This window comes from Zonotrichia albicollis, chromosome 2, assembly GCF_047830755.1.
Source record: "Zonotrichia albicollis isolate bZonAlb1 chromosome 2, bZonAlb1.hap1, whole genome shotgun sequence".
In the NCBI taxonomy this organism is placed as follows: Eukaryota; Metazoa; Chordata; class Aves; order Passeriformes; family Passerellidae; genus Zonotrichia; species Zonotrichia albicollis.
Window position 1 is genome coordinate 43,019,052 of NC_133820.1, and position 22,151 is coordinate 43,041,202.

At 41.0% G+C, this 22,151-nt stretch overlaps 1 protein-coding gene across 1 annotated transcript in view; it reads right to left on the reverse strand.

Moving 5' to 3' along the window:
• Positions 1 to 2,883: 2,883 nt before the first annotated feature.
• The window catches only part of GUCY2F (guanylate cyclase 2F, retinal), a 40,712-nt gene continuing 21,444 nt past the window's right edge, over positions 2,884 to 22,151 (reverse strand). Inside the window, exons 15-18 of the mRNA XM_026796989.2 lie at positions 17,220 to 17,318; positions 15,856 to 15,950; positions 14,758 to 14,843; positions 2,884 to 5,721 (exon numbers count right to left, since the gene is read on the reverse strand). Coding sequence (XP_026652790.2) covers positions 5,601 to 5,721; positions 14,758 to 14,843; positions 15,856 to 15,950; positions 17,220 to 17,318 — 401 coding nt within the window. The 3' untranslated portion in view covers positions 2,884 to 5,600. The remainder of the gene's footprint in view (positions 5,722 to 14,757; positions 14,844 to 15,855; positions 15,951 to 17,219; positions 17,319 to 22,151) is intronic.

A 22,151-nucleotide genomic window follows, 5' to 3' on the forward strand; every position in this document is an offset into this window, starting at 1 on the left:
AAGCTTTATTTCCACACAGTGTTCTCAGGACACAGTGCCAAGATATCACAGACAGCTCAAAACAAGGAGTGGAAAGGAATGCTATACTCCTGTCATGCTTTTTTATTGCAAACAGCCCTGAGCCACAAAATGCATTAAAGCATGAAGTGAATTGCAGCACATCTGCCATCAGATATTATTGTGTGATGTTTGGACAGTGCATTTCTTTTGGTGAGAAAAGACCTTGGGGCTGGACATTTAGCCTTGCAGAGTCTTTTTGCTGCCTACTCTTCCTGGCCTCGTGTTTCTGACTAGTGTGGAGAAAGGTCAGTTGGTTTCCTGCAGGATTTCAATATTTTGAAATGCTATTTCAGTTCCAGCTTTTGAATGAAAAGAAGAAAATAAAGGAGGAGGTTGTATGTAGAGATTGGAGCTGAGACATCTGCCTCCAGGGTTGTTCTGGAACCAGGGACTGCAATAGCCCAGCAGATGGGTAGCTGAGGTGTCTGGCAAACAAACTCTGAAAACCAGGCCATTTTCCACTTGAAAACTGCAGAATGTTTTCAATTTGAAAAATTTAAACAACAATAGAAAATAAAAAGGCTCCAGCACTTAAAAAATGCCTTCTATTCAAGATCAACTAAGACCACTGGGATTACATGCATGGTTTTGCAGTTTTCATCTGGGCATTGGGCCTGTGTGGATATAACATATTTCAGCATTGGTCCTTGGCTCTGGATCAGTTTTTCCTGAGCTTCTCTGTATATGTTAATGAACATGTTTTAGACACCTAGATTTGTGAAAATGAGTGTATTTGCTTTCATCATCTCTTGTTTTTATAAGTGTAGCTGAGGTCTGTGCTATCAAGTCTGGCTTCTGGACAGGCCCAAGTTGAGAACAGAAAATGGCAAAAGGAGGGTTAATTCCTTTGAATAAAGGAATTGTAATGTGTCAGTGAAAGAAGTCAATAAAAGAGAATCTGACAAAATTTTCTGGACTAAACAGGTCCTGTGCAGGAAAGGATGACACTTTGCACCAAGTAAGGACAAAGTGAAGGGGAAATGTCACAGGTCAGGACAGGTGTGGAGTCAAGAACCAAAGCAGAGAATTGCATTATCAGGATGCATTGTGTGACAACTTTTGTGAGTGGTCCTTGCAGTCCCTCCACTGGGTCCTGTGCTGTTCAGCAGAATTTAGAGATGCTCAGGGAAAGAAGGAGAACCACTGGATGCTGACATCTGCAAATATTCTGAAGTCAGGCTTGGGAAGATTGTGAGAAATTCTCGTAAATGAGGAAGAAGTTGGTGAATGAAATTTAATACCAACAGCTGTAAAGTAACGAGCATCAAAGAAAAGCATTGTGTGCTTCTTGCACTGCACAGAACACGGATTCTGTTTCAATTGCTTCAGAGAACTCACTCCTCTGGTCATTTTAGAAAGGCTGGAGGAGTACCCTGGTGTGGGATAAATACAGAAAAGCTCCCCTTGCTCACCTGTCTCAGTAGTTGCTGGCCTAGGAGCACTTTGCTGCTGCTCACACTGCAGCTGCAGGAGGCTGGAGGAGAGGATTTTTTCCCACCCAGGGTCTGGAAAAAATCCTTAGTGCAACGTCTCTCTTCATTTTGGGAGGTCTGTTAGCAACTCTATGTGCTAACAGAGTTAGCTTTCCTGTATCCTACAGCTGACCTAGCAATTCTATAGCTCCTCATCAGGCTGGGTTTTACCCCTAAGAGCTTCCTCTAGCCCCACCATTTCACACAGCTTCTATTTGTGCCTGATGAGCTGTAGCTTCTCTGCCTTCTCCCATGTATTCTTTTATTCTGATCACTCTCTACAACTACTTCAAAGCAGGTTGTATCTGTCTGGGGGTCAGCCTTTTCTCCCAGATAAAAAGCAGCAGGACAAGAGGAAATGGCCTCAAGTTGCACTAGGAGAGGTTCAGATAGTGTATTAGGAAATTATTTCTTCATTGAAAGGATTGTGAAGCATTGGAACAGGGAAGTGGTGGAGTCCCCATCCCTGCAGGCGTTTAAAAGACATGTAGAGTGGCTCCTGGGGACGTGGTTCTGTGGTGGACTTGGCAGTGTTGGGTTAATGGGTGGGTTTGATGACCTTAGAGGTCTTTCCCAACCTAAATGATTCTATGATATAATTCCATGATATGACTCAAGCCATTATTTGTAACACAGATGAGGCTGGTGATGAGTGCCACACTGGGCCTTTCAGGCCTGGCTGCAGGGGAATGAAAGGACGTGTGAAAGGCTAGAGCAGCAGGTAACCCTTAGCCCAGGGTTGCATCCCTCGATGACCACTGTGTGTGAGTGGTTAGCTGAAGGTGGGTGAGAGTCCGCCTGTGCACAGGACCTTGCCAGACCATGTCCATTGTGTGGATTTAAAGGAGCCAGCTGATGTGATGTCTCTCATGCATCTATTTGACAGATTCATTGCCGGTGTGAGGATGGAATCATAGAATCACAGAATTATCCTGGGATTACTTACCCTCAGCTCTACTCCATGCATTCACATGGCTGTATTTCCAAACCCCAGAGGAGCATCTTCACATTTTTTAATGAGAAATATGCTGTGGGGAGAGAAATTGACCCCTCCTCACATTAACATGCCCTGTCATGGGAAATTTTCCCAGTCCTGGGCCATTGTAGCTGTTTGGGCATTCATCCATGCTGTGGCTGCTCCATATCTTCCTTGGATTTTGTGAATCTCACACTTTCTTGAGACCTGCTTTTAGTTACGTTATAATCCAGTGAATATGTGAAAGGGGGTCTCCATAGGTGCCTTATCCTCACAGGGAGATGAAAAGTAAGCTAAGTCAGCTGAAGGTAAACTAGAATGAGATTTTCAGGTGGAGAGTTAGGTCTTCAAGGATCTTTATTGTCATATGCCATAAATTGACTGCTAAAAATACTGTATGAAATACAAACTATATTCAGATACAGTTTGTTGTATGTAAATACATCTCCAGCTCTCGGTGGTTTTGCATGATTACATTAAAATTCACTCTATAACATTAGTGGTAAAACTTCTAGCAATCACATAGTAAGTTCCTGTTGATAATGGTTACTACAATGTGTGCTTCCCTACCTAAGAATCCACCAAGTGCCTTGTCCACAATCACATGAGAAGTCTGATGTGGAGTAACAAAAATTTCCATTTGCTGCTTCCAGCCCACATCTTCCTCATTACAATATTCTAACACTAGTTTTGGGAGCTAAGTAATAATAATAAAAAAAAAGATGCAGTATGGGCAGAAATCTCATAAATGAATCTAAATCAGTCTAAACAGAACAATACCAGGAAAATAGAAATATGGGTTTTATATTTCCAACAGCAGAGGTAATCACACCCAAGGATGAGTCCTTGGCCTCTTCCTGTTGAAAATAAGAGGAAAAATTACCACTGACTTCAAAGAGAATAATGAATTATCCTGGGATTACTAAAGTCACCAGTTTCTAGAACTTTGCTTCTCTATTACCCTTTCCCACAGATTTACTAGCTTAATTTTACAAGGAATCCAAAGAATGTTGTTTCTTTTAGAAGACTACAGGCTAAAGAAAGAATTCAAAACTGTGTGCAGAAGTGTGGGTTGAAATCTTGTTTCAATCATTTTCATGGAAAATTCAGATTGATATGACCCACTCTGCTATGCAGCAGGATAGATGATTTTCTTCATATGGGAAAATAATGGAAAAGACATAAATTATGCGGAACTTGTTTGATTTTAAACCCATGTTTGCACAGACCAATCCAGCTAACATTCTTCTCTGGAAATGCACCTGGAGGTGTATTGTGTCAGAACTACCTGCCCCATGTCTCTTCCATAGGACTTTTTTTCTGTATGAATTGTCAAACAGAAGGTGAGCACAGGGCAGAAAGTGAAGGCTTTCCTAATCCCTGTTTGACAGCTTGGGTGTTGTATGAGCCTTTTGACAGATGTCCTTCAAGGGCCAACTTCTCCCACATGGAATATTAACTCATCACTACAAAAACAAATCTTCTTTTTACAAAACCAGGTATCACAGAGTAAATGCTCATTATTAAAGACCATTAATGAATTTCCCTTCAGTTTTTGCTTTTTAGATGTTTATACTTCAAACGGATCTTACTTGGACAGTGCATGTTTTATACTTGATACAGTGAATTAGTTGAGAAAATACTGTGGTCCTTAACTCTGTGAAGTCAGACCCACTTTGTTTCATAATGATATTTTCAATATCTAATGAAAGTTTGACTAGTGTTTGTTGATGCTTATTTAGAATCTGAATGGTAAAAATCTGTTTTGATGGGTCTGATGAGAAGAGTTCAAATTGAGCTTGAGAAAGTGTTCTCAGTTAACACCTTCTGGAGGCAATATTGATCACATTACCATACCCACTCCTTTCTCCAGCCTTGCAGAAGAGAGAACAATTCCCAGAAGGTTGTTAGGAGGCAGATGTTGAGCAGCAGTAAAAAACTTGGAAGAAGAAGGGCCTAGCACGAAAATTATTTGACTTTGAGGAAGTGTGCTCTGGTGGAAGTGCCTAAGGGCCAAATGTTGATCATTTACAGAAAACTTTTTACCCATAGGGAGGTTTACTTTATAGACATGTGCCTTAGAGACCACTTGGAGATTGGAAGGGAAAAGAATGATGGGTTTTAGGCTTTGCACTTCTTTAATGATATTTTCTTCATTCCCTCAGCCCCACTTTTGCAGGAAAAAACGTTCATATTTTATTAGTACTACTCTGCTAATGGAACTGCATCTCAGTTTTGCAATACCATGGCATTTCAATTTTTAACCAGCTTTGGGATGAAAAGCATAACATGTTTTAGATATCCTGTATATATGTGTGTATATAGCAAAAAAAAAAAAGTTCTTGAAATTTAGATCGGGATTTGCTAATATGACATATTTTGACATTTTGAGCAGAATCTCATTTTGGCATTTGAAACAAATATTGATTCATATCAAACTGTTTCAATTCAAAACTGTTATTTCATTTTTGAAAATAGTATTAAATTGGCATTTGCAGCTGAAATGTCAATTTGAAAGAAAATATTTCAGCTTAAGCTGACATACAGGAACAGAACATTTTGATTCAAAATTTCTGTGGGGGAGTAAAAATATTCTTTGTTGTTGTCCAAAACATTTTTTTCTCGATTGCACTCATTTTCATGAAACCAGACCTTCCCACAATAACAACAGGAAAACAACTACTTAACATAAAACAGTTGAACCATTTTAGTACTTTGCATTATTTGTTTGAATTGATTTGCTTGAATCCAGGCCCAGGGGCAGCTGGACTTTTTAGTGCTGCCATGCAGATCCAGCTAAAATATTCTTTGAGTTCATCCTTGTGACAGTTGCTCATGAAGAGTGGAGCTACCATGATTATCAGCCTCACTTTCCTCCCCACACACATGTACAGCTCTGAGATGGTGCCCAGTTTCACAAGAGATGATGGTCAGGATTCATCTGCCTGCTCAGGGTCACCCTCTGCAAGATCTAAAAGCTTCATTAATTAAACTGCTTTGGGACAGCTGGGAACTAAATGCAGACTGTAAGCTCTGTTGGACTGGCTTCAAGGTGTCCCTCCTGATCTTACTAGTTCTTTGTCGTGTTCTTCTCAGATTTCATCCTCTTCAAAACTTATTTCTCCTTCATGCTTCCCAGCTCTTTGCTTTCTTAGAGTCCTCTTTGTGTCTCTCAGGACAGATTTCAATTTCCTGGTCAGTACATCTGGCCAGCTGTGAAACAGAAAAGGAAAGAGGAGTTAGCAACCCTGCTCACCAAGGCATGACTTTTCATTTAGCATCATTTTGTGTCAGCCAAAGCAGAAATGGTAAATGGTGGAGTTGAAGTGGATCTTTTGCTGCAATACTTCAAGGGTTTGTCAAGCCCAGCTTCTGGGACACCATGTGTTGGTGGGTTGCAAATTCATTACAGCATGATGGAGTTCCCAGAGATAAAATAACCACCAAGGACTTGTAAGAAGCCAGAAGCTCAGCAAATGGCAGGGCTTTAGGAAGGTCTGAAATCTACAACTGCCATGTCATGGATAAAGCATCATATGGAATAAGATTTACTGTGTATAATAGAAGAAAATATCATTCCAACTGTTTTAAACTAAAAAAAGCTAAATGCTAGTCCCTACTGATAACACCACTGCTATTATATAGAGATTAGAAAGAAATAGCTAATAAATAGTTGTATATATACATAAATGTATGGTTTAAACTGTACATAGCATCATTGTGTGCAATGAATGTGCAATTACTTTAGAATAGTAATATATGTTAAAAACCAACTACATGAAGCAGGTATCCTGTGGAAATAATACAAAGGGTAATGTTTTTAAACTAAAACAGGATAGATTTAGATTAGATATAAGGAAGAAATTTTTTATTATGAGGATGCTCATTGCAAGGAGTATTGGACTAAATGACCTTGAAAGTTCCCTTCCAACCCAAGCTATCCTATTGTTCTATGATCTTATCTGCTGGTCAGTTGCACCTTGATAGCCAATGGTTTGGCCAGCAAGCTGCAATTATTTGGGTATTTCCTGAACAAGAAAGAATGTCAAGGGATCTCCTGTCACTAAGCAGAGTTCATAGGACGAGGGGTCAGAATGCAAGCAGAGGCAAATCCTTGAGGAACAAAAAGCAAAACAAAACAAAACAAACAAACAACAAGAAAAAGGAGACAAAATAACTTGAAATATTGAGCCTTGGTACTTTTGGGTAATCCCAGGCTGGTGCTTTTGTCCATGCAGGATACACTACCTGTATGCTTACACATCTAGAAGTCAGCAGAGCAGTACAGATTGTACTGAGATTCACATACAGTGGGTTCCTTCACAAATACAGCCATTACCAATCACACAGGTGAAATCTCACCCCTGAGAACTCCAGAATGAATTCTGACTGACTTGCATGGGGTCTAAGTCTCATCTACAAACTGAGACCTATCAATGGGTCCTAGGAGTCACTGACCTCTCTGTGACACAGTTCTCTGTTGTGTTTTGAAGTTAAAGAGAGAAATCCCTTTCTCCTTTTCAGAAGTGTTGTAAGATGCTATGGATGGGATTCATCTGCCTGAGGATATTGTCCAGCAGCATTTGATGCCCTGGTTCATCCTGCACACTCTTCAGCTGTTGTTTGATCTACCAGCCTTACACAAGTGTCTGAGACAGCCATGGTGCTCTGGGCTGAATCCCACTTGCATGAGTGGGTTAGAAGGCCCATGTTAAGGTCACAGACCCTACCACAGGACAAAAGGGTCACTAATGATATAGCCCAGAGGTTTATCTTCAGGTAACTGGAGGTGTACTCTGGTGTTACTCATGTTTTGCTGAGTGGTGTTATCAAGATCCAGCCAGAACCATCACTTCTCTTTGAAATCAAGATTACACCAAGGACAGCAGACTCCACTGCCACCCTTTCAAGGCTAAAGGATTGACTCCTGAGCAGGAGAAGCAGTCTTGACCTTCCTCTAGTCTCCAGGCCAGATGAATACGACAAAATACATAATTACCAAGATGGGGATCCCTATTGTACTGCAGCAGTCCCTGTGGGACTCTAAGCCTTTTAGGGTCCCAGACTAAAAGGACCATAAATTGTATGAATGGACCATAGATCACCACATCTGAGATCCTTGTGTAATGTTCCTTTATTTCCATCAAGGAAAAACAAGGTTATTGGCAACATAGTCCCTTTCATCAGAAGCCTCTAAGATAGATTAGCTCGAAACATCACTAAACCACCAAGCAGGCATGTGGGAATAAGTGGCTGTTGAGGACTTAATTGCCTCCATTGAAAGCTTTCTGCACACAAGAAGGATTGAACTAGGGCCATTGAAAAGATCCAGGTATGCATGCCTTATTGATTTTTCTATTTTCAGTGGACTAAGCCAAATTGCCTAATGATGAACTTCTGTTCTCCATAATGTGTATTGCTGATCAGCCTGCTTCAGTGTGGAAGTCTGTGCCTGTGGGTTATAGATGTACTAAATACTTATAAACCAGTATATGTGCAGGTTTTGTCAAGCAGGGCTAACCCAAGTGTGAGATCCTCTTTGCCTCTGGCCTTGGAGGATTAGCTTGTACTCCTAGGTGTAAATCAGCAGGGTGGTCTTCTTGCCTCAGAACTTGTATTTAGCAGCGGGGGTTCATATATGGTAGTGCTTATGCAGGTGTCTTCAGAGTCTGTCCCATATTCAAATAATTTTGTTTATTTTATGTTTTTAATGAGGATGTTCTGCCGTTAAGTCCTTGACAGGGAGAACTTCAGACAAAAATTTAAATATCAGTTAAGAGAGATAAAGCAGCCTGGTAACACACCCTGCATCTTTAAAATATGTGTTTGGGAAGAAGGAGCACAGCCAACAGTTATCTTGTGGGTTTTATCCTTACAAGAAAATTGGATGGAACTTTAGTCTTCATAGCAATCTATCAGCCTGATATGGTGTGTCTTAGGGGTTTGTAACCTGCATATATCTAGGTACTCTGAGCTTTCATCCACCCCTCCTTTGTTAGGGGAGTGGACATGAAATGCACACTAATCCAGAGGAGGTAAGCAGAAGCATTACTGCTGTTTTTAGATATATTATCAAAAATCCCAGCTCATATATCATTTTCAGGCCACATCACACTTGTGTAAATGTGGCTGTGCATGCTTCCATGCCAGCCTTGCTCTGATAACACCTACTTGATCAGGTCAGGCTGTCATATTCCATGTGACTTCCAAATTCCACCCAAACCATAAATCCATTATCTCTTGTACCCATCAGTATGATAATGATGAATATCAAAGCTGCATCCTGTTACTGTCATGAGGTATAGAATTACACTAGGCAGGAGATATACATTACAAAAGCAACAATAGGCAATGTGGATTTTTCCAGGCTTGAACTCCAGTTTTATGTCTGTGTTTACCATGTACTGGGCTCTTCCTGGCGCCATGAACATCAACATAAAGTGGATTGATAATACACTGCAGATAAACCTAGTAATGCTCTATGTTGTTCAGGAATTAATAGGATACTGGGTTATAAATTCACTAGGAAATCACCCAACAAGGCTACAGCTTTGCTGCTGTTCCAAGCACCTCTTGAATGAAACATGTTAGAATAATAACACATACTTAAAAAAAAATAAAAGGAGAAAAATAGAAGGAAAGGGGGAAGAAAAACCAGTAAAATGCAGACAAATAACACACAAGCAGACACTAAACAGCAGAGCTACATGGGGACTGTCCTACAGCTACTACCTCAGATCTAGGCTCTTTTGCCAAGGAGTTTTTCAGTTTTCCTCCTTTTGAACTCTGCAATTTCTTCTGGGAGTAACCCATGAGCTCTATACCTGCAGTGAACAGGTAGGCCATTAGAGAAAGAACCAGTACACTTTCATCTGAAATAAAGAACAGACTATAATGGAGACTACAGAAAAGGTAAGTGTCTTTCAGTGAGAGAAAGGAAAACAAATATGGTCCTGGTTCTGGAATTATTAATTCTTCTCTTGTACCACTCAACTTACAGCAAAGGATGAGGTCAGCTAATTAAATTTTAAGTGTCTAGAGGGCTCTTGGCACTCTTAGACACTTCTGCCAGGACAAGATGAATGACTTTGTTGATTGAGGAGTACAAACTATATCTTTATCAAGGCTGTTTCCAGAATCAATTTAATAAGATGAATCCTGGGAGAATGATTCCATTATTCCACTGATCCTTGCCCACATTCATTAAAGGGAGGAACAGAACAAAATAGCAGTGAAGACCTTGAATTTTGTTAGTTTAGTTCCTGCTTCAGTGCCTTTTGGTTTTCCAGGGATGTTTGTTTCAGAAGCTCTCAGCTCACTAAGCTGTGGGCACATTTCCTGGTGGAAATCTATTTAACAGTCCCTGGAGAAAGCCAGTTGTCTCTGAAAGCTGAACGCAATTTTAACAGCCTTTCCTGAGGGAGATTAGAGTGAAGTTTCAGGTCTTTGGCCAGTTCTGCTCTACAAATGGAAATGCCTAGACAAGTTGTCCCTCTCATGCTTTATCTAAATTCTTATCTCTGGGAACATGTTTCTTGTTTTTAGAAACATTGACCCCTGTTTATAAACTTCCTCAAGAGTGATGGTGCCTTTGGGGCTGAGTCCCAAGGACAGAGAAGCCAGGAAAATACAATTCTGATGGGTTCAATGAGGAATGACTGCTTCTGGGAATCTACAACTCAGGTGAGATTTAGCTCCCTGGAATTTTTTTATCTGCAATAGAGATTTCTTCATCTAAGCCAAATATCTTGGGCTCTATTCTGAGCCAGTGGAGGGAGGCCGGTGCTGCTGGACCACAGCAGGAGTTTATCTCAAAGCATAGGAAGAAGATCAACACCAAGAAACATCTGTTTCTCTGCACTGACTCTTAAAAGACAGGCAAGGTGACCAGATCAGGTGGAAGTAAATAACTTTTAATAAGATTAAATCCTGCCTGTTGTAGGGAGAAAAGAAATCTTTGTGTTCAGATCCTTTATGGAAGTGGTAACAAAATTCAGCCACACATGGGTGAGCATCAGGGGTTTGGTTTTTGAGTCCACCCAGCAGGACTTCACCCACTGTGGGGTGGAGGATGTTGCTGCCTGTGTCTGCACAACACTGCAGCAGCTTGTGACCCACAGAAGGTGAAGGCCTGACCAGGGTATTTGGTGATCAAGCACGGTATTAGACTGCCTGAGGCCCACCTCCACACACTGCTCACACAGGTATCAAATAACTGCTTGGCAGTGACTTGACTTCCAACTACTGCACAACAGCAAAAGGAAAGATCCAGTGTAAACAGAACCTGCCCATCTCCTGAACTCACAAATGTCTGAGCAACTGGAGAGGTCTGGTTCTGCACTATCCATCCCAGCCTCAGGCAAAACCCCTCCTTTTGGAGACAGCTGTTACTTTTCCAAGGCCCTCTCTTCCCATCACCTTGTTTGCAAAACCAGCAGGAGAAAATCTGTGGAGTTCTGACTTTGCTTCCTTTCTGAACACTGCATTTAGGGTTTCTTGCTATTAGCACAAATTCTGTAATATTCCAGTCAATTCTCCCAGAAACTTCAGCATGCTCAGGAAGAGCTTGTTTAAATATAAAAGCTGGTGCAATCACATCACAAGTCAAACAGTCTTGTTGAAAGGGAGATGAGTCACCAACTTTCATTCCCTTTCTCATCCTCCATCAGATTTCAGAGAAAAAGTCTTCTTTGTCATTATGCCACAGCCATGACCAGAATACTTCTTTATCTTCATTTTACTGTTGTGTTAGGTGGTCAGAAATAGTTTGAAAAGAAAGGATTGAGCGTGAAGCAAAACACATCTGTCCTGACATTGTGTGATCAAGCCTGTGAGACAGAGGATGCTTTGATTTCCTTGAATGGCTCTTGTTAAATGTTATATGAAATTTATTTAGGAAATATTTTTATGCTGTTGTATAATTCCAGCTATGGGAGGACAACAAGAGTTTTTCACTGCTGTTTGGTCCACAAGCTCTTTTAGTTTTGATTTAAAAGTGCATTTGACAGACTACAGATAGGAGCCCAAGTGGAAATGCTTTCAGTTTTCTCCTCAGAAAGACACATCAGCAGCAACAGCAAGACGAGAGACTCTCTACAGTTCCATCCTACCAGGGTGCTCCAACAAAGCAATGACAAAACAATGACAACCTTGTACTAGAAGTGTAGAAGAAAAAAACCCCTCTTGTCCTAATGAGTGTCTTTTTCCTGGCTCATAAAGAGGTGTTTCTCACTTGGGGTTGGGAGATGGATTCTTTGAGCATCCTTCACTGCTTCTCACCCATTTGTCTTCAAACAAGGATCTCAGTGCTTCCTCCAGGGCTGATCCTCATGCATGTGAGGATGAGAGGGCCCCAACGCTCTCACCTATTCCTGGCTGCATCTTCAGTGTTCAGTGATGTCACACATCAGGTTGCACTTATCACTGAGAGTGGCAGTGGTCTAGAATATCTATCATCCCTTCTGGATTAAGACTTAATGAATTCATACTAGGTAAGAGATTTGGGCTTATGTCAAAAATCAAAAACTCTCATATGCTCTTTACCTAGGTACTGGGTTAATGGTTAAAAGCCTTTGAGAGAATCAACAAAAAGTATCTTTGCTGAATTGTATTAATTTTTTCCCTCCAGTTAACTTTCCATAAATAATTTAAAGGGAAAGTTTCTGAATAAAACTACCTGCTGGGGTAGAGGACTTCTGATGCTTTCAAATACTGTATTCAGTACCAGAGAAAAGAATTTCTGAACCAGGATGGTGAAAGTAGGAAATTCAGTAGACCAAGAATTCCACTCATCCCCTTGGAATGGCAAATGAAAATCAGCCTGGCTCTAGGTTTTGGTCTGGCTTAGGGATTTTTTGTTTGTTTGGTTGGTTTGGTTTTGTTGGTTGGTTGATTGATTGGTTGGGTTTTTTTCCTTTCTGAATTTCATTAGCCATTGAATCTTTCCTAGTCTTGGATATTTTTCCAGTGCTCTGCAAAATGCATCTGAGATTTAGTCCAGGTCAGGCTTGTGTCTGGTAGTTTTGTATAACCTCTTATCCTTTCTGGTTTTCTGGACATGATGAGTACTCCACTGGAGTTGAAAAGATGTTGCCTGTCCCCAAGCATCACAGGATGCCAACTTCAAGTATCCCATGTTTATATACTTGCAACTTTGTGCTTTTTCCTTGTCTGATAATTCAGCCCCCCAGAGAGTCACCTAGTGTATCATCAAAAAATTTCCCAGCCTTCCTTTAAACCTATCTGACTGAAATCTCAAAAGAATGTCTGTCCTACAGATAGTCTGCTGCTTGACTGCTTGGTATGCTTGGTTTTGATATCTCTTAATTTTGGAACACCTTCTCTATGTCCAGTCTGCCATTATTTCCCATGGCAGTACCAGGTGTATGTGTAGAAACCTGCCTTGAAGCAAGGGAAGGTCTAGAGAGGCTATAGAACTGTCCTGTGCTCTTCTATGTCATGCAAAGTTAACCCAAAATTCCCATGAAAACCAGGTAAAACAGATTTGACCAGACCAAGAAAGAAGGAATTATCCTCTGAATAGGAACTTCAAAAACTTCCATCCATAGGATCTGACCCTTAAATCCATGGCCCACATGTTTTCTGTTCCATAGCATGGACATAAGATCAAACACGATGTACCAACCTTCACTTAGTAGGAAACACCTCTCAGCATGGCCACCACAGCTGCCCCGCTGTAGATGCCCAAGTCACAATGTAAAGCAAGAGATAAAAACAAGTGCTCATAGACCTCATGGTAAGGAAATACCCAAAAGAGGGTGTCTCAGGACAGGGTGAAAAAAATAAGTAGAAGAGGAATTTATTTCTTTCTTCAGCTCAAAAGCCTACAATAATCCCTATGGAATTATAGGAGGCAGTGACTTGAAACCACCATATTGGCCAACTAGAGAGAAACAACTTCCAGCCTCTTGATTTTGTGCCAAAACATGAGTCATCAAGATAAGGTTGGAAAGCAGGACATAATGTCCAATATCTATCTGGGAACAGCACAGCCTATGCATGAGGCTGTTCTCCAAATATTTGCTTTGCTTCAACATCCAGTTACTTCTTTCTGTAATTTGACATTTCGCCTATGGGGTATAAGTTTCATTTTGCCCCCTCACTAGGACAAATATGGTTTTGTGTAACTTTACTTTTTTCCTCTGATTACTGTCAAAAGTCACTCAACTGCTGTGTGACCTGTGGAGACAGAGATACTGCAAAAGAAGAAATATTTGGGCCTTGGGACAAGAGTAGATCACCTCTGTCTCTGTAGTGTTAAAGGTGAACTTTAGAGATTACACATGGATGCACAAGATCCTCTGATCCTGAGCATGTGAGGAAATGGCGAAATCTTTTTATTTACTAAAAGGGAATGGGGCCATATGTAAAACAATATTGATAAGGAGAAGTCAAAGCTACATTAAACAGACCTTGTTTGCTGTCAGACATTGGTCTCTGAAGTAGTTACTTTAGGACCTCAGCAAACCAGGCATCTTGCAAGGGCCAATTGAATCAGACCCTTCGCAAGTATTTCTCTTTACTGCCTATAAAGGGAGTCAAGGCTGACTGCTTCTAATGTGGGTGACCATGCTGTTCTTGTCAAACAAATCCCAAAAACTCCTGGTTTTTATGTCCTGACCACAACATCCTTTCCAGGCATTCAGAAGGTAACAGCTGAACAGGGAGTACTCTGTGAAGCCAAGCATTGCAAAGCTGGAAAATGACTTAATGAAGTCAGCATCATTAAATCTTCAATTACATAACAGTGCCATAAATTTGTAACACAAAGCTTTCTTACTCTTCTGTTAGAATGAAAGGGAAGAAATATGTTTATACACTGAATGAGGCTGATGCTTTCAGCAGGAATTTGATGGAAGGGGAGAAAAATCTTGAGTGCCTCCCATACACTGATGACAGCAGGGACCTGAAAGTGTCCCTACCGTGTGTCTCCTATATGCAACCAGAGCAGGAAGGAGATTCAAGGAGGAGCTCCTTGGTGTTCAGTCTCAAGTGATTATAGGGGAGAAGCAGGAAGTTTCCATGTCACTTGGGAACTGTGAATAAGGAGAGGTGCTGAAGGAATCACATCCCTTCTGAGTCCCAGTACTATGCCTGAACATGTAAGTCACCAAAGGAATAGGATATAGATTTTGCAAACAGATAACATGGGCAGACAGATATTCAGCCTGTGAACTCCGAAAGAGATGTTTTAATTAATGTCTTGGACAGCAACAGAGTCACACTTACCCTGGCTTTATTTCAGGAGGTTTAGGTAAGGGTTTCTGGAAGCCTTTTTTCCCAACCAGCCAATATGTTTCTTCTACTCCTTTACCCTAAAATAAAACCAAAAATCCAAATAAAAAGCAGCTTTCTGACTGCCCTCTGCTTGATATGTAATTTTTCTCTCTAGGTTTCTCTGGCTTTATACGTATCCAGAGAGAGACCATGCCTGGAAATCTTGGGCTGTCTTCAGAATAGCTCAGGGATTATTTGAGTTTCACTTTCCTGAAAGAGGATATTCATTATCCTTGTTCCAACTGTCATTTACAAATTACCCTCATTGATCTGGGTCATTGGACACAGCTGAAAAGAAATTGGAAACTACAGGATCACTAATCATCTTATTTGGCAGCACTAGCATTATTAATTGAGAGATTTTACAATTCATTCTGAACTGAGTATCAGAATAATAACTTGCTCTCCCACCATGGATGGTTTAGCTTGTAAGGTGTGATGCATCTGATGAATCTATTTGATTCAATCACCTTTGACTGAAAACCAACAATCATCTTCACATAAATTAGACCCTGAAAGTACTTCAGGCTTATAATTTCCTGAAAGGCCAATTTACCCTTACTAACTATGTAAAGGTTTCTTTCCATTGACTAGATCTGGAATATTTACCCCAAATCTCCACCTGAAGAACCTGAATGATTCCACTTGTCGTGCAAGATTGTTGGGGGACCTGAGGCCATACTCAGACATTTTATTCTAGGTATTTACAGCAACCAAAGCTCCTACTTCTGTCTATTGACTATGTAAGGGTAGAAATTCTGTTTATTATTATTTAGTACTGGTTTGTTTGGATATTGAAAAGTAGCAGCCTCTGTCAAGGGTGGACTACATAATCTACTATATAAATACTTCTATCCAGCACATACAGCTGACTGCTTGATCCCAAGTCCTTCAATAGCTACATAATGTACTGAAATAAATGAAAGGGACAATTTTGGAAGGATTCAGATGGAGATTGTTGTATGAAGGCCAAAAAAGATAATAATATGAAAATTCCTCAAGCAAGATGACTCCCCTGTGAAGTGCTTCACACAGCCCTGGCCTTCTTACCCTCAGTTCTGTTTTCCCCCTGGGTATGATTTCATAGCCTTCATTCAGTTTCCGAAGTATATCCACTGTACTTTGGCTGACATGGATTCTGTAAGCTGGGAACAGAAAGCAAAGCAGCTGGATCATTGTACTGCACACATGAATTCCCCACTGCTTCATCCTGACAAGGAAAAGGGCTCCAAAGCAGCAGTGCTCCAATTCAGGTGTGTGCCTGGTGCAGCTGTGTGGTGCTCCTCTATGGGGAGTTTAATGCTGACTGATGGATTCTTCCATGCAGGGCTGTAAAGAGCACAGGGGGAGAGGAGATCTGCGTTGGGGGCTTCCTGGAGAAGGATACCAAACACACTCAGTGTAGAGGTCCATCTCTTCATAAAGATAGTAAGTGGTTTCCAGTAACATTTCAGTTGGATTTCTGTTTTATCTATTGCCACAGTATAACTAGGGAATGAGAAAGAAATGAAAAATAGCAAACTGTCCTGCTGCAAACACCCAACATAACTTGAAAACTCGGATGAAGAGCAGAGAGATAAAGTTTGCAAGGGAACATAAAGAAAATGTGGCTATGCATGTAGATATGTATGGATTTTTAGTAATTTATTCCACCCAGAGCTGCCATTTAGTCTATGAACAAAAAGGGCAAAGGTGGAGAAATTTATTGGATTCCCATCTTCCTCAGATTGTTTTACAGCCACTGCTGGAACTCACTGAAATTTTTTATTGTTCTGCTTGTGTGAACAAGACAGGAAATATTTCTAAAACATTTCCCCCAAAGTATTTTTTTTTTGGGTTGAGCTTTTATTTCAATTTTGACAATCACATTGCCTTCCCCTTTGAAGGATGGGGTATGAGCTGATTAATTTTTTTTCCCATAATAATAAGAAAGAAAAACACCAGTTTGAATATGTAGAGGAAGATCACACAGCTATGAGCTACATTTCCTGAGGGACTAACCTGCAATTTGCCTATTTATCATATGCATTTCTATTAATGTTCTTGTACCTGCACTGCTCCTGCTGTCTCCAGTCTCAGTGGGATTTCTGTGACCACAGGTATGATGGAAGCAGTGCCCACCCGTGCTTCAACCCTTGCTTTGTGAAAGGTAAGTGAATTATTTTACTGTGCAAGAACAGCTCTGAATTAAGGGTTCTTAGCACTGACTGAAAGCAAGATCCAAACCATGCTGGAGGAAAGTAGAGCAAGATTCATGTTGTTTTTGATTGGTGGGATTCAAGTCAGAGAACTGCAGCTGGAAGGCAGGGTCCTAAAGGCCGACCTACAATGGCAAAACTGGTGCCCTCTCCTTCAGGCCGCTTTGAATTCAGTCATTTGCCTTCCTCCTTTCTGTGGCTGTCCCAAACACTCACGCAGGCCCGTGGACTCCATCCTTGACGCCGTGTTCACCGTGTCCCCGAAGAGGCAGTACCGCGGCATGGTCAGCCCCACCACGCCTGCCACACAGGGCCCTGAAAGGCATGGCAGCTGCATTACCCACATACTCCTGCACAAATCCGGGGGTTCACTGACAAACAAATCTTGTCTGCTCCTCTGATACTCAAAAATCCTATTGGGAATACAGGAGAAGGTTTTCTAAAGGTTTCATTGGCCTTGGTGCTTGCTAAAATCAGTCAAAAGTTAAGCATTGCTCTGGATTTCATGCTGGTGTTTCATGTCTGAGAAAGGTCGTGTGTGGTAGGCCCTTGGATCACCAGCATCTGGGAGAAATTTGTTCAGAGTTCATGGAAACTGAAGGATAATCATAATCTCATTTTAAAAAGGTCTTTGTCTTTTTCCATGTAAGAAAACTAAAGTTAGATCCTACGACATGCCCCGTAACCTGCTGAAACAGGATTAAAAATCAGCCTTGGAAGTCAAGAGGTGCTGGCAGCACTCTGGACCACCCTGTGTCCCCTCCTTGGAAAAGAAGACACTGTTAGCTGGCCTGTCTAGCCAAGACCTCTTTTTTCCCTCTTTCTCATTCTTTATACAAGATCTCTTCACTTCCTAAGTAGCTTCCAAAGAATCATTGCCAAGTTGTCAGGGAGAGGTATGTGTGCAGGATCCACATGATCATGCACAGACTGGGAGATAAAATGTGTGGAAGCCAAACAGCAGAGACAACTTTCATCTGGGGCATTTGGCTTAGTTAATGTTTAGACTGCACTCTGAAAGAGGAGAGGTTAAATTTCATTGCCTACAATAGAAAATATTGGGCTTGCAAAATAAATGCAAAAATAAAAATAAAAAGCAATGCAATAAGGTGTGGGGCTTCCTGCAGACAAAGGGCAGGACTCTCTGTATTTTCCATCAGAGGCCTTTATGAGATATGCCTTTTCAGGCTTTGCCTGCCTTTTCAATGTCATGATCCTTCTGAGTTAAGATTTAGTACAACTACTGATATCTAGGAAATCTTTTCCTGTGAAAGATTACAAGAGATGTGAACATTGTACATCATCAACAGTATCTGAAATGATGCTATAGATTAGGGTTTTCATACTATAAAGAGGTTACAGGTTAAAATGTTGGGTTTAAAACAGTAATAATATAAATAGTAGCAATTGTGGCCTAATTTAGAAGTGATAAGTTACTTAGTTTTGTACTGTGCAATTTTATGCTGATTTTAGCATTATTTAAAAATGTTGATCCTTTATATGGTTTTCAGATCTATCTTAAGGCTATTAAAACCCCATTGCTGAAAGCTATGGGGAACTTCACAAGAACCCCTCTTGCTGTGACCTCTGAAAAGGTGTTGCTGCCCAAAGTTGCCAGACTTTAAAATACTTCATGAGGATGCAAACTCAGAGGTAAGACAGATATTGACTCCTGCCTGATGAATCACTATTTGATAAAAGATTTTAAAAAAAGAGAGAGGAAGAATGGTTCATACAAAAAATATTACAAGGACTTGAGCAGCATGGATCAAACTGGATAAAACACAGCAGGCAGAGACTGCTGGATATAATGAAAACCTGATTTAAGGGGGTTTCTTTTCAACTGTGAGTGTACCTCAGACAAAACACTGCTCCTCAGAATCTCCTACAAGCTAATTTCCATCATTATCATTACTGTCTAATTTGTTTCAAGCTTTTCAGGAGAGGAACTACTAAACTTCCTCACTAGAGGAAGTTTAATTTAGGTTTTCATCTATAGGCACTTCTCTACACAACTGTAAAGGCACTGTTGATAGTCTCAGCCAAGGACCTTGTGATCCCCTAACAGGTCTTTATTGTATGCATGCTAATGTTGACATATACACAAAAAATGGTCTTGTTGGAGACTTCTTATTCATGCTTCACTAAGAGGCTTCCCTGAGAAAACACTATCTCACAAAACACTGCCTCTCTTCTTTTTGTGGCGATAACGTGACAGCAGGCGTCCCAAATCTCACTAAGGACCAAAGCTCCTTTTGTAATAGGTGATGCAAGGACACCAAAAGGTGGTTCCTGTTGAAAAATCAGCCCTCACTGAGCAGCATTTGTGCTCCATTGGTTAGAGCATGCTGCTAAGAACACCAGGGTCATGGGCTTGATCCCTGCATGGGCTACTTTCTTGAGAGTTGGACTCCATGATCCTTGTGGATCCCTTACAACTCAGAGTATGCTATAATTCTGTGATTCCATTTCAGAAGCATATTATAAAGGCAGATGATCTTCTACTGTAGTCAGTGGAGACCAAGTCAATGTGGTCAACTGAGCCACAAGAGCTTTTCCACTCCTGCCCATGAACAGCTTTACAGGGTTCATTTACATGTCCTCAAAATGAGTGCAGACTCCCTGAAAGTCCTGGAAACACCTCCATGTGGGTGCCTGAATTCAGGTTTCCTACTCTGCTGGTGCAATCACCCAGACATTTCTGCACAAATCTCACAACATAGAAGAAGCAAGACTTTTAGGGCGAGGTGTTATCTTTCTAGAATACTGCTTTTAAGTCTGTCCAGTTGCAGAAGTTTCTCAGCTCAAAACCAACAGTACCATATAAGCCAAAATTACACATTCCCTGTGTTGAAAGCATTTAAGACTTAATGTGGTCACTGCCTTCACCTCCTTGTGTGTGTTCCCCTTTTTCCAAACAGCTTCAGTAGAAGGCTAAGAAAAACTTCCAATGGTAAATCTCCTACAGTTACAAGTTTCAGAGGAAACTAGACACCCTGTGATGAGGACCTCATGGTCTAGTTGTTTAATTACACAGGCCCAGAGGTTTGCTTTGAAGTGTCTCTTTGCCAGGGCTTCCTAGGGTCAGTTAACGAGAGGCTCTGGCTAAGACTCTGCAAAGACCATCAGCAGCACTGCAGAGTTTAAGAGTCAAGATCAAAGTGCAGGGCTGACTGCCAGAGAGCCTGACTGATACACAAATCATCCTCAGCCTCCGTGGAAGAGCTTATCTTCTCACCACTGCTTTGGCTGACTATCCTGCTCCAGCTCAGGCATGGGTAATGGGGAAACAGCTGAGTCAGCCTGGTTATCCTGGACCTGCAGTGAACTCAAGAGAGGACAGCCAAGATTCCAGGATGTGTTTAAAGCAGGGGAGAAAATGCAGACCAAGCACTCATCGTCCTGTCCTCTTTGCCTTTCCTATGCATTGCCACAAGTGGATCACGGGCAAGGGCCATCAGAAGTTCCCAGAGGTGCAGCTTTCCCTCAGGGTGGAAAAGGCATGGGCAAAATGCCAATGCCCAAAATGCATTTACTGCTTTTCTGAGAGGGCATCGTGAGCTCTTCTTGGCACCCGTTTCCAAAGAGCAGCTGAAGTACGTGACTGAGGGTCACACCCTTTCTCCATGCTTTCCAGGACAGTGAAAGTATCAGCCAGTTTCTCCTCTCCCCCAAGAGCTTCCCCAGGGCTTTCATGATGCTGATCATTTCCTCTTCATCCATCTTTTCTAAGGAGAATCGGGGTCTAGGGTTAATCAAACTCAGCTGTGAGCTCCGTGGCTCAGAGAGCTGGTTTGCTTTGGAACGTGTGATTGTGGCTGCTCCCATGACAGTATGATGCTGCCAGATCTATGCAAAACAAGATGTGCAGAATCCTCCACCCTCTTTCCCTCACACCCAAAACAAAAGTTCATAGCAATTCTGCTTTCCAGATATCCAGAGTTCATAAAAACAAAAAAAATATGTTACTATCCCCTGTAGACATCACCTAGGGATGTATTTTTTGGCCAACTGCATGGGAGATACATTGCAGAACTGCTGTCAATAGGCAGCAGCAGATGTTGCACAGCAAATTCCTCTCTTTCCATGTTGAAAATATGCTGCTGGTGCTCCAGAGACTCCTGCTCTGGGCAAGACAATCTGCAGCCATAGTCTCATCTAATTTCTGACAGAGTATAAAACACACAGTGCTCCTGCAATCATTCGTTAATGCTTTACATTTCTGTGAAGGGTCAACTAAGAATCACAAACTTCAAAGAAAACAGTAGGGAGATGTGTTTTAGAGATAACTCCAAAAGAGGGTCTTATAAGGTCTAGGATTCATAATATTGATTTTAACTCTGCTAAAGTCACAGCTCTGTTCTTGGGATATTCTGACTGAGATACTTCCTTTACTCTGCTTCTGTCTCCCAACATGTACATCAGAGACCAGGATACTGACATCTGCAAAATGCTTGCATGCTAAAGCTCCAAAAGTGTGGATATTATCAGATAAGCAGAAGGATAAAACCCCATACATTACTGGGTCAGACTCCTGGGCATTCATAGTCATTGCTTGGCTTCCCACAGTGGGCAACACCTGGTACTTTAGAGGAAGAGGCAGGAAATCTGGTGACAAACAGCTGGGAAAAAAAGTTATCTAAAAAAATGTATAAAATTATGAATGAAGGTTCATATATATTATACAAATACTGATTCATGATAATAGCAGATGTATTTTCCTACATTTAAAATACTTTTGCCTATATAACTGTAGTTCTACTGTTTTGGAATTTTTTTGTTTTACTTTGGAATTGAACTACATTTTGTTTGTGTATATATATATATATATATATATATATATATATGGAACTTCCTCCTTTCATTTTAAAGAAGCAATCTTTCTGTTGATTGAATACATTATGACTTCTACATCAGAGATAGTGTTTTCTTTATAACATAACTTTTTCTTAAGAGCTGTATCACATTTTTCTTCCAGTATATCCTACCTGTAAAAAATACCTCCAGTCTTTTTGTGCTTTCCCTTTATATGCCAGTGTTTCTGTGCTTTTTCATTTCAGAATGGAGTTGCAAAGACATCACTGGGTGTCCCGATATCCCACTTCTGAAGGTGCTATGGCACATTAAAGAGCTATCCATATGATGAAA